The 12,985-nt window shown below is 32.7% G+C and overlaps 3 protein-coding genes across 3 annotated transcripts; 1 reads left to right on the plus strand and 2 right to left on the minus strand.

Moving 5' to 3' along the window:
- Positions 1-1,137: 1,137 nt before the first annotated feature.
- Positions 1,138-6,147, minus strand: LOC132738286 (uncharacterized; the record flags this gene model as incomplete). Its single annotated transcript, XM_060725754.1, is given in 6 exon segments — positions 1,138-1,149; positions 2,662-2,916; positions 3,396-3,504; positions 3,903-4,077; positions 4,908-5,026; positions 5,555-6,147. Coding segments are annotated over 6 exon segments (723 nt in total), but the record flags the coding sequence as incomplete, so codon positions are not given.
- A 2,805-nt stretch (positions 6,148-8,952) lies between these two features.
- LOC132738287 (uncharacterized) lies at positions 8,953-10,393 on the minus strand. Its single transcript, XM_060725755.1, has 2 exons — positions 10,001-10,393; positions 8,953-9,278 (listed from the first exon to the last, which is right to left on the minus strand). Exons 1-2 carry the CDS (start codon positions 10,226-10,228, stop codon positions 9,171-9,173), a joined length of 336 nt encoding a protein of 111 aa, XP_060581738.1. The 5' UTR covers positions 10,229-10,393; the 3' UTR covers positions 8,953-9,170.
- A 423-nt stretch (positions 10,394-10,816) lies between these two features.
- Positions 10,817-12,536, plus strand: LOC132738285 (periostin-like). The gene is made up of 4 exons (XM_060725753.1): positions 10,817-11,026; positions 11,487-11,558; positions 11,844-12,033; positions 12,367-12,536. The coding sequence occupies exons 1-4, from the start codon at positions 10,817-10,819 to the stop codon at positions 12,519-12,521; spliced, it is 627 nt and encodes a 208-aa protein (XP_060581736.1). The 3' UTR covers positions 12,522-12,536.
- Positions 12,537-12,985: the final 449 nt, after the last annotated feature.

Raw genomic sequence — 12,985 nt, forward strand, 5'->3', positions numbered from 1 at the left:
TGTAACTTATCTAATTATTTGCCAACTGGTTTCTGTTATGATCATCAGGTCAAACGTGACGTTGACATAATAGAAACTGGTTGGCAAATAATTAAAATAAGATTAACTCATGGACTGTACTTTTTGTTTGATTTATAATTTACTTTTTCCGACACTTATTTTTCCTTTTTTGTCAAATGATTTATATAGTAAGAGACTGACCTGATTTATGATGGGATGGAAATACTTCATGCACAAATCTCTGTAAAGTTTTTCAGCATTGATGACACACTCGAAGTTTCCAATAGTATCGATTAGATCTCTGAAATAAATAAAAATGCAGGTTACTTTAAAGAAGATGAGATTAAAAGAATACATAAATGACTCTTGAATTTTGAAATGGTTTATTGTACTTAATTATAGTGACGCAATCCAAATAAGGATGACATAATGCATAAGAAAACGTATAGGATTATTGTCATAGTTTATCAGTTTATTATAGTTCATCAGTTTATTATAGTTTCTGTTCTTATCATTTTCAGATCTTGATCATTGTGTAATACAGTTGAATAAAGATACTTACAAATAGATAGAACTCTTATTTATGATCAAGATACAGTGACGCAAGAACAATGCCTGCAGTACAGTGTCCGTTTCCCGACTGTAACTACAGCACCAGTTTAGTTATTTGGCATGTTTGGAGAAAAGCAAGTGTAAACTACTCGGAGAAAAGTAACTGTAAACTACTCGGAGGAAAAATAAAGGCCTTCTCGGAGAAAGTAACAGAAAACTACTCGGAGGAAAAATAATGGTGTATATATTCACGGATCTAAGTATGTGGAAACTACTCGGAGAAAAAATGTAAAATCTTACTGAGAGAAGCAAGTGTAAACTACTCGGTGAAAAACACATGCATTCTGCTCGGGAAAACAATTATTAACTATTCGGAGAAAGCACAGAGAGAAGCAAATGATTAACTATTCGTCAACTACTCTGGGGGATACGTGTCAACTGCTTGGAGAAAAATCAGGTGTAAACTTACGGAGAGAAACAGGTGTAAACTTACGGAGAGAAACGAGCTGCTGTAGCTATCGTCGTCAATATTTCCATTCCTTCTGTCAGTGTTTCACTCATCTCTTTCACTATCATGTTTCTCAAATCCTTGTCTAACTGTAAAGTCAAGAGTATAATGAATATATAAGTAAAGTAAGCAGTAAGAGGCGAGGAGTTCAACAATTATTATTTTTGGTCATTTTGCGCAATTAAAAGGATTATTCCGGAGGAGGGAAGGATCTTGAAATTTGAACACAATTTATGGGTGCGGACCTACATCAAATGGTTCGCAAATCTTGGAAAAAAATATTTCCAGTCTCGCCGTATAAAAAAGCCAAAAACTCAGTGCTGTCCCTTAAAATAATACCGGTAGTACGATTTAGTTGACGAAAACAAATCATTTTCTCATTCTTATGGCTAGATAGTTGACTGGCAAGAGGTGAATCGCTAAACTTATTTTATCTATACAAGGGCCTGCGTACTTTTGAAGAAAAAAAATAGAAAAAACATTTTGCCATGTAGTCGATATTTAAAATAACAGGAATATTGGCCACTTGACACAACCACATGTCATACTGAATAACCATCATGTGACGGTAAAGGCGGTGTCAAATCAACTGACTTTACACACATAGGTTGGGCAATTCTCACTTGAAAACTTTTAATAGCTAAAGCTACAAAGTACTACATCTGTACATTACGAAAGACCGGTAGGGCAATTTCAACTTCATGAATTCCCGATTTCATCTTCATGAATTCACAATTTAAACTTCGTGCATTCCCGTTTTCAAAATACGGAATTCACGAATTCAAGATTCAGCTTCATGTATTCACGACTTCAACTTCACGAATTCACGATTTCAACTTCATGAATTCACGATTTCTACTTCACAAATTCACGATTTCAACTTCATGAATTCACGATTTCAACTTCACGAATTCAACTTCGTGAATTCACGATTTCAACTTCATGAATTCACGATTTCAACTTCATGAATTCACGATTTCAACTTCACGAATTCACGATTTCAACTTCATGAATTCACGATTTCAACTTCATGAATTCAACTTTGTGAATTCATGATTTCAACTTCACGAATTCATGATTTCAACTTCACGAATTCACGATTTTAACTTCATGTTCAACTTCACGAATTCACGATTTCAACTTCACAAATTCACGATTTCAACTTCATGAATTTGTGAAGTAGAAATCGTGAATTCATGAAGTTGAAATCGTGAATTCGTGAAGTTGAAGTCGTGAATACATGAAGCTGAATCTTGAATTCGTGAATTCCGTATTTTGAAAACGGGAATGCACGAAGTTTAAATTGTGAATTCATGAAGATGAAATCGGGAATTCATGAAGTTGAAATCGAGAATTCTTGAAGTTGAAATCGAGAATTCATGAAGCTGAAATCAGGAATTCATGAAGTTGAAATGTCCTCACCGGTCTTTCGTAGTACATAGAGCATTGCTCATTATAGGAACATCTTTTTAACTACAGCTACAACCTTTTACTCTAAATCTTATCATCTTTTAGAACAATCCGGCAGTTAACCATTTGTACATATAAATGTAGTAAATATATTTAATTTCATTGTCTGCTTTTTAAAAACAGAATCATACCTTATTCATACGCTCCTCTCTGATTTGTTTTTCTGTTTTGTACAGAGGGTACATCTTCTCTAATGCCAGCTTGGACTTTTCTTTGCACGTGATATATTCTTTTGTCATCTGAATATAAACCTTGTGTGCTTCAAAGCTAGCTTCTTTAAAGCAATTTTGGCTGTCGACATCGTTAGCATACTCGTTGAAATTGTCGGCTGCTGCATTCATCTGTCTGTATGCTTCCATACACTTCCGGTCCAATTCCTTGTATTCCTACTCATAATAATGTTAACAAAAATAAAATATAATATAACATGTATTTTTTTCATGAAATGTATTTTTTTCATGAAATATACATCGTAATGTTTCAAAAAGTGTTATTAAAAATTCTTTCAATGTTTTGGAAGCGGAGGCGGCTAGAAGACTCTTAATTGCTTGTACATTGTACTTTAATATATACATTATATTATTGTATTAGATAATTGGAAAATTTCCCAACAGATACGCATTTGTATATTTTTGTGAAAAGCTTTGGATACCTGTAGAAATTCTATCCAAAATTATACATAAAGATCCGGAAACGTTGATGGATTTAAAAACAACCAAAGTAAGTGGCTTTATTACAAACGATGCAACTATATATAGATTTGCTTCATTAATTTAATATAAATTACTTTTAACAATTTAACTTTTATCAATGGATAAGAAGTGTCAGCACCTGTGTATTAAAATAAGTTAGAACAAAGGCTTACCTTAATAGCATCCGTTAAGGATTCAAGTGCTTGCTGGTGTTTATGGCAGATCTGTGACAATTTCCGGAACACTTTCGTACATGTGGTCATTTCTTTTTTAGGTAAGAACCTATATAGAACAAAATACAAATGCTAGAAATATATCACTGGCTTCAAATTATTGTATTTAACATAAAACAAACGCATTCAGTTTTAATGATTTTAGTTTATATAAATTGACCTTTAACCTGCTGTCGGCAATAAATTCTACCAATGCGACCAGTGCAGACGAAAACCAGATAATGGTCTGAACTATTCGCTATTCAGTTACTATATATGTGCAGTCAATAGATAATGTAGGAAATTGCCCTAAATTCATGAATGATTATGTCAAGATTGAAAGATGGGCAAGTCCAATTGATAAATTTAAGGTGATACAGGCAATTATCTCATGCAATTTAATATGTGTTTCGAAATTATCAAATTTAAAAAACAAAGACCATGTGATAATGCATGTTCTTTATTTACGCATCATCTTTCTGTCTTATTCTCCTCAAATTGTTTAATGAAGGGTTCGAACCCTTTGAATCTCCTTGGTCATGTAGTTCAAGCCAATGGTCAATGTTACCCTTGTCACGTGACATATGGTATTCAAACGCAGAATCCTTCAGTAAATCAAATGCCTCGTTTAAAAGGGGGACACCTGTAACATAATATCACAAGTTTAGAAAAGATGTGGCGTGGCCTCCGGACTTACAACTATAAATATACTCATTTATTCAGTCCTTTCCGTATTTTCACTTTAAATAATTATTTATCACTGAAGTAAAACATATTTTTCGATATTTTCACAGGTATCTTGCCGAACTACTTACTCTATACATAAAATTCGAGGGGAAGTCTTTCGAATTTAAATACCAAAAAGAGGGAAAATAGTATATAATAAACATGAAATTCAAGTGTTTATATAAACGCGGGATTTATTTTAATCTCGTGCTATGAAATTTATTATATCCGACTCGATAATAAATAAATCCCGTGTGGTTAAGGTCGCTGACTTGAGATCACAGGTCCCTCACCGCTGTAGGTTCGATCCTCACTCGGGTCGAAATCTTTCATGTGAGGAAGCCATCCAGCTGGCTTACGGAAGGTCGGTGGTTCTACCCAGGTGCCCGCTCGTGCCTGAAATAATGCCCGGAGGGGCACCTGGGGTCTTCCTCCACCAATAAAGCTGGAAAAAATCGACGAAAAATCTCGGCGGGACTTGAGTGTACGGTCGCCCATATGGGCTTTCCGGCGGCGACCTTAAATTAACGCATTAATAAAAAGCTTGAATACCTCGTAAAGTCATTTACATCTACATCTCTGGTAAAGTAGATACGAATAAACTCATAGATTTATCAATATTGAAACAAAAGGAAAGTGCACACAAATATATTCTTAAAGGATTAATTTTGGATTAAAAAAAAACAATTACATATACTGCAGTTTAATCTGTATTAAAGATAAAAAAAATAATTATGTTGAGGTTACCTCTGAGAGGTGGGAATTGTGTAATCCTGGTTAATATTTTCGCTGTTGGATCTCGTCCTTTTGTAATATCATCCGCAAAAGTTGCACACAACTTCCGAAACTCAACAAACCGATTGGTTCTGCAAATTAAAGTAATTTTACATAAAAGAACAATATAGAATTGTCTTAATGTATGAAATATATTGAACAATCATTGATATAATTAGTTAGTGTATCACTATCAATAAATAATAATAATTAAAAGTAGAAGTTCATTAGTATTAATAATAATAATAGACTGATAAGGAGAAGAATAAGAAAAAGAAGAAAGTAGAAGAACATTAGTATTAATAGTAATAAATAAATAAATAAATTAATTAATTAAAAAATAATAATAGATATAACAATAATAATAATAATTATTAGTATTTTTATTATATATATAATAATTATAATAATAATAATAACATTATCGAATGGCACTGATGATAATTTTATTTGTAGCTTCGAAGTTAAAACATTTTATTATAAGAATTGATTTAAAGTTATAGGAGTGTATATAAAATATTTGTTCATTTCTCACAAAGGAATATGAACATTTCATTCAGAAATCAAATGTTCTTCATTGATTTTCTGATCTGCAATATTAAAAAAAAGTGTTAACTTACATCAGTGTTCCGTTCCGCGAAAAAACAAATGTAGGCTGATATATTGTGTCCATTCTAATAGTTTCTTGTTTTTTCCTCAAATCAGCTGCAGTTCTTATCAAAATGAAGTCGTTAAGTGATATGGTCGTTAACGTAATGACGTCATAATCGTTTATGCGTAATTTTAAATGACGTCGTTAACGACGCATCATCACACACTCGACGAAGTGATCTCCCCTTCTTTGTTCGGGTTACTGTGCAGATCAGTGGGAAGTAACTGATGTGCATACAGTTTGACATCGTCAATAATGACCAAAAAGGAACTTAATTTTAACCTTAAATCCTGATTATAGAAACCAGTATATAAGAAAGCAAGTTTCCCCTTGATATTGTCATATTTTAAGCAACCAAGATGTTTACATGTGACAAGTAGAAGTGATTTTTTGTGACATGAAAAAGCTTTGAGTTTTTAATGAGTTACTTCAATGTTACTGTTGGTTTTCCTCTCACTTTTTGTTTTCTCTTCAATGTATTTTAGGCACCTGTAAGTACGTGGAAAGAAACCATCGATCTTTCTTAGACTAGCTAGATAACTTCTTCGCATAATATTTTATAGCCATGGGTACAAAATGAGTTTATTAACAGATGTTTATGAAATCAACTATTCAGTGAAATTGAATAGATCTAATTATATCAAATATTTTAAAATGTCTTTATTATTTATACCAATGATCCAAAAGGAACATAACTCAGTCTCTCTCAAAGCTGCGAAAATAGAAATATGATAACAACGATTTTTTTTTATTTCAAACTGTTAGTGGAAATTAACACAAAATTTTACAAAATAAACAAGTAAATAAATTAACTGAAAATCTGGGAAAAAAAGTGATCCCTCTCAACAAAATTGCAGGCTCGGTTTGATTGAGTCTGTACATGAGGGATATAGAGAATAACATGCTACTGTCTTTTGATATCAATTTTATCAGGCGAGGCTGATATGGGCTAGAAAGGACGAGGCTTGCTGAGCCCTTTCTGCCCTTATCAGCCGAGCCTGATAAAATTGATATCAAAAGACAGCAGCATGTTTTTATATTTATCATGTAACACATAATAACTGTTAAAATAACAAAATAATCTACTTCTAAATAGCAAATTTCGTTAAAAAGGGGGATTTTTGTTCAAAGAAATAGTTCTTGAAAACAAATTCCTCCGCCCCTGAAACTTAGAATTTGTAATTCAAAAATTGGCGACCATTTTTTCTTTCGACTCGGATAAAAGATACAACAGAATGTAGGCCTAATACGATAACATTCTTACCTTTAATTTAAACATCGATCCAAAAACCCGCTTAGAATCACATAAACTAAACTTTACTGCATTTTTTGTCTTGAATTGTCAAATTCAAAAGTTCACGATAATTTCAATCAAAGAAAAGTCAAATCGGCAATCAAACACAAGCTACACAAACATGCGTCTTATTTTTTAAACGAAACAATTTGTTCACTTATTAAATAATAATCCGGCGAAATAAAGTAAACATTTACAAGTTCTCAAAGAAAATCGTCTAGCCTGTTTGTTATGATTACATGTATAGTATGACGTGAACATCGATGATGTCATTTGCAATATAAATTATGACGTCACTTCATTTAGTTGGTGCTAAAACTATTCGCTATCTAATTTCGTTATTCGTAATTGAAATCGAAATAATAAATAAATAAATTTCGCATATTGATTCAAGACTTGTAAGGGTATGAGATTACATTGTAGAATTCACATGCTGATGAAAATGAGAATATAAGCAATTGAAAAAAGTCGTCAAAATGGGCGGGGCTAATTTTTGATATTAGGTTACTGACGTGATCATGTATCAAAAATAATTATCAGGCAAGTGTTATCGGGCAGTTACCATAGCAGTTGCATGATAAAATAGATAAGTGCACATCCCTCACGTCCCCTATTACCGTCTTGAGCGGTACTCAATTCCCAATACTTAATAGTGCTGGCATCAATGATCCCGAAGAACCAGAAATCTGTAACAACACTGAAGCCACTCGGCAGGATACTATAAGTGCATAATTGTCTTGTAAGTTTGAGAATTTGGGAAAATCTATAACAAAACATTGTCGAAGAAATAAGTTGAAATCTATAACTCAAACAGAGGACAAAAATATATATGTAGTACTGTATTAATTTTGAAACAAATATGATATTTTTGATATTTTAATTAGTAGCTTTTTATCTTCCGCAGGCGGTGTTATGGTAAACAATGCAAAAGTTGTGATGGCTGATATTCCAACAAGCAATGGTGTTATTCATGTGATCGACAATATTCTTTTACCTAAATAGTGATAGAAATTTAATTACGTTTATATATTTTTGAAACATTTATGTAAATATATTTTATTATAATATTTATCTAATAAAACTTGTTACAAAATACGTGTATTTGTCTCTATGTCTTTTGAAAGAACTGTCATAAGAGTCAAACAATGAGTGATGCACCAACAACTGTAGAACAAAAGTAATAAAATATCACAGAATTGAGACTTTTCAAACAATACAACAGTACTCAAGCCTCCTCAGCTAAAACCTTCAACCTTTGAGGTGGAATCAATAGAAAAATACGGTGCAGTTTTCTTTTCGAAAACTACAATTAAGACAATGAGATTCAACTACACGTACATGAACATATACTATCCGAACTTCGAAGGATGCAATAAATTTTGGTGAAAATATGAAAGTAGAAAATAAACAACTTGATAATCTTTTAAGCAATTGTTAGAAATTTTCCAATCAATGAAATTACCTGACGGCAGTTAATAGTGATACAACCTATGATGTGCTTATATTTCTGGAATTTCCCCTGTTTGAATGCATGTCGAAAAGTACTGTCACCTCACATTAAAAAGTGCATTTATAACACATTTATTATCTTCAAGTGCACGTGTTTCGCAAATATCTTTGAAGTCTTGAAAAATCTGAGTTAGTGTGTTTGGAGGGTATGCAGTTCTGTCTTTGTGTTGAATTTCAACAAAATAGCACCGGTTTCAAAAACTGAAAAAATGCGTCGGATCACTAATTGATTAATTAAAGGTGCAAATATTATTTCAAATAGAGGAGCATCTTTCATATTTCTAACACACAACATTTCTCCTAGTTTTGACTTCAAAAATTTTATAAGATGCTTTTTAAACATTTATTATTTCGTCTGATGTGGCGTTACATGTCCTGTCACTGAAATTCTCCCGATAACTTAATGGTAAATAAAAAACAACAACAACAACAAAAACAACAACAGAATGTTCTCCAAAATAAATGTATACATTTAATATTTTCATGTTTATAAAAATCATAGTGGTTAAAAGTAACTGTAAACTACTCGGAGGAAAAATAATGGTGTATACATTCACGGACGTAAGTATGTGAAAACTACTCGGAAAAAAGTGTAAAATTTCACTGAGAGAAGCAAGTACAAAATACTTTCAGAAAAGCATGTGCAAACTACTCGGAGGAAAACACATGCATTCTATTAACTACTCGGAGAAAAGCAAAGAGCGGAGCATATAATTAACTGTTAGTCAACTACTCGGGGGGAGATACGTGTCAACCACTTGGAGAAAAATCAAGTGTAAAGTTACGGAGAGAAACGAGCTGCTGCAGCTATCGTCGTCAATATTTTCATTCCTTCTGTCAGTGTTTCACTCATCTCTCGCACTATCATGTATCTCAAATCATTGTCTAACTAAAAAATCAAAAGTACATGAATATATAAGTAAGGTAAGTAGTAAGTGGCGAGGAGTTCAACAATTATTTTCTGGGTCATTTTGCGCAATTAAAAGGATCATTGCGGAGGAGGGAAGGATCCTAAAATTTGAACACAATTTATGGGTGCGGACCTACATCAAATGGTTCGCAAATCTTGGAAAAAATATTTCCAGTCCCGCCGTATAAAAAATCCAAAAACGCAGTGCTGTCCCTTAAAATAATAGTACGATTTAGTTGACGAAAACAAATCATTTTCTCATTTTTATGGCTAGATAGTTGACTGGCAAGATGTGAATCGCTTAACTTATTTTATCTTTACAAGGGCCTGCGTACTTTTGAAAAAAAAAAAAAATAGAAAAAAATTTTGTCATGTGGTCGATATTCGAAATAACAGGAATATTGCCTACTTGACACAACCACGTGGAATACTGAATAACCATCATGTGACGATAAAGGCGATGTCAAACACACATAGGTTGGGCAATTCTCATTTGGAAAGTTTTAATAGCTAAAGCTACAAAGTACTACATCTGTACATAGAGCATTGCTCATTATAGGAACATCTTTTTAACTACAGCTACAACCTTTTACTCCAATTCTACCATCTTTTAGACTAACCCGGCAGTTAACCATTTGTACATATAAATGTAGTAAATATATTTAATTTCATTGTCTGCTTTTTTAAAAACAGAATCATACCTTATTCATACGCTCCTCTCTGATTTGTTTTTCTGTTTTGTACAGAGGGTACATCTTCTCTAATGCCAGCTTGGACTTTTCTTTGCACGTGATATATTCTTTTGTCATCTGAATATAAACCTTGTGTGCTTCAAAGCTAGCTTCTTTAAAGCAATTTTGGCTGTCGACATCGTTAGCATACTCGTTGAAATTGTCGGCTGCTGCATTCATCTGTCTGTATGCTTCCATACACTTCCGGTCCAGTTCCTTGTATTCCTACTCATAAAAATGTTAACAAAAATAAAATATAATATAACATGTATTTTTTTCATGAAATATACATCGTAATGTTTCAAAAAGTGTTATTAAAAATTCTTTCAATGTTTTGGAAGCGGAGGCGGCTAGAAGACTCTTAATTGCTTGTACATTGTACTTTAATATATACATTATAACATTGTATTAGATAATTGGAAAATTTCCCAACAGATACGCATTTGTATATTTTTGTGAAAAGCTTTGGATACCTGTAGAAATTCTATCCAAAATTATACATAAAGATCCGGAAACGTTGATGGATTTAAAAACAACCAAAGTAAGTGGCTTTATTACAAACGATGCAACTATATATAGATTTGCTTCATTAATTTAATAATAATTACTTTTAACAATTTAACTTTTATCAATTATTGTGCGCATAGTAATGTGACAATTGAATGCTTCATATACATAAACCAGTAGTTCTATTAATGACAGTGAATGGGTAAAAACAGAAAACGGACTAAATCTCAGGTATCGCCTGACGCGGGAAATCCTTTGCCTGAACAAAAAAGGACCGCTATGGATCAAAGTGATCAGTTATCACCGTCAACTCTGTCTAATGTAGGTAACGGTAGCTTTTTACATCAATTACAACAGCCTTACATCCCTAATATGATGGGATCTTATATACAGAGTCCAAACGCAATGCCTATGACACCGCCGCCTCAGATGCCACAGTCGCAGACGCAGCATTATAATAATCCAGTCTCACCGATTATCGACAATACGGTAATTATGTGAAAACTTGAAGCTATTGATTTACGTTTGCGTAAACTGGACTCAATTGAGGAACAAGTATTAAACATTAACTCTAAAGTATCTTCAATGAATCATAGAATCTCTTCTCTGGAATCCAAAATGTCTGATTCGAATAAAACAATACTAGAACTTGAAAAAAGCAGAACATTTGATTCACAGGTGTGCAATGAGGTCAGTTCTAAACAGAAAAATATCGACAAAATTATCTCCGATGAAAAACAAAGATGTAATAGCATGCAAGGTGAACTGCATAATTTGAAACAAAGCAACTCTAAATTAGAAGACGATATTGTGGATTTGCATGCACGATCGATGAGGGATAATTTGTTGTTCTTTAACATTCCAGAGAAAACCCTAGCTAACAACAGACGAGATGAAAACTGTTCATTAAAAATTCTCAACTTTTGTGAAAACAATCTAAAAATGTCAGATGCTAAGAACTGACCTGATAGTAAAATCTCTTGATCCATCCCTGAGTATCAGAGTAAACATTTATGGCGAAGTAAGTAGACATTTTCATACAGAATTTTATTATTATTATTGACACAATGTTATATTTTTTCCCGGCTTCTGGACAAAATCAATATCTATTTCTTTTTTAAAATCACCAAAGACAAATTCCTACGCTTATAAATATTATTTGTCGAGAGAATATTTCTCGCAGAAATTTACTTTCTGTACAAAAACTATGTTTCCAAAAGTAAATTGTTAAAATAACTGATTGTTTTTGTTAAAACTATACAATGGACTTTTTGTAGTTTTGTAAAAAAAACTCCTTCTTTTCAAGATTGTGACGGTAGATGGCGCTAAAGTAGTAATGGCTGACCAGAACGCTACTAATGGGGTTATTCATGTGATTGACAAAGTGATGTTTCCCTTACCGAGCGCAGATATCCCAACCACCGTAGCTGCAGACAAGGAACTGAGCACACTTCTCACAGCTGTTAAAGAAGGACAGCTTGCTGGTCCTTTAGCCGGTAAGGAAGATTAAAATATTTATGCTTCACATAGTTATAAAAATGTGTTAGCTTTAAACAATGCCTATGCAATCGTATCTAAATATTTTACAATATTAATGTATTCACACGTTTTGGTGTCTTTTCACAGAAAGGGACACCATGCATTTACGTTTGGAATAAATTTTCAGTAGAATTGTTCACTTCTCAATTATTATCTAAAATGTATGTTGTATTAGGTAAATATGTATACAAAACATAATACTGTATTATTTTGCTGTATTGTTTGTGAAAAATTCCTTTATTCATGTTTTTGCATTGTAATATAAATACATGTATGTATCTGTTATTCAGGAAGTGGACCTTTCACCCTATTTGCACCAAGCAATGCAGCTTTCCAAAAACTACCACCAGGCGCACTCGATGACTTATTACGTAACAAAACAGCACTTGTAGGTGCGTCAGAAAAATTCAATTTTTTTTTTCAAAAACTACAATTAAGACAATGAGATGCAATTACATATACATACATATACGATCCGAACTTTGAAATGACTGGTATTTGAACAGCCAAAATAATTAAGTAGTTTTTCAAATGACTTCTTTGCTCTAACGTGGTTTGTAAGCTTCATATTCACGGAAACGATAATAAAGCCTTTAAGACCACAATTTTTTCAGGTGTGAAGAATGCAATAAATTTTGGTGAAAATGTGAAAGTAGAAAATAAACAACTGGCTAATCTTTCAAGCAATTGTTAGACATATTCCGACCAATGAAATTACCTGACGGCAGTTAATAGTGATACAACTCATTATGTGCTTATATTTCTGGATTTTCCCCTGTTTGAATGCATGTCGAAAAGTACTGTCACCTCACATTAAAAAGTGCATTTCTAACATATTAATTATCTTCAAGTGCACGTGTTTCGCAAATATCTTTGTAGTCTTGAAAAATCTGATTTAGTGTGTTTGGA

This window comes from Ruditapes philippinarum, unplaced genomic scaffold (assembly GCF_026571515.1).
Source record: "Ruditapes philippinarum isolate M1 unplaced genomic scaffold, ASM2657151v2 ctg13000_1_1_1_1, whole genome shotgun sequence".
NCBI lineage: Eukaryota > Metazoa > Mollusca > Bivalvia > Venerida > Veneridae > Ruditapes > Ruditapes philippinarum.

Coding starts and splice junctions, on each gene's coding strand:
- LOC132738287 (XM_060725755.1), bottom strand. CDS start 10,228: ATGGAAGCATACAGACAGATGAATGCAGCAGCCGACAATTTCAACGAG. Junction 9,279..10,000: donor GAGAGGAGCGTATGAATAAG/GTATGATTCTGT, acceptor TTGATTTTTTAG/TTAGACAATGATTTGAGATA.
- LOC132738285 (XM_060725753.1), top strand. CDS start 10,817: ATGGATCAAAGTGATCAGTTATCACCGTCAACTCTGTCTAATGTAGGT. Junction 11,027..11,486: donor CACCGATTATCGACAATACG/GTAATTATGTGA, acceptor TAAAAATGTCAG/ATGCTAAGAACTGACCTGAT. Junction 12,034..12,366: donor GCTTGCTGGTCCTTTAGCCG/GTAAGGAAGATT, acceptor TCTGTTATTCAG/GAAGTGGACCTTTCACCCTA.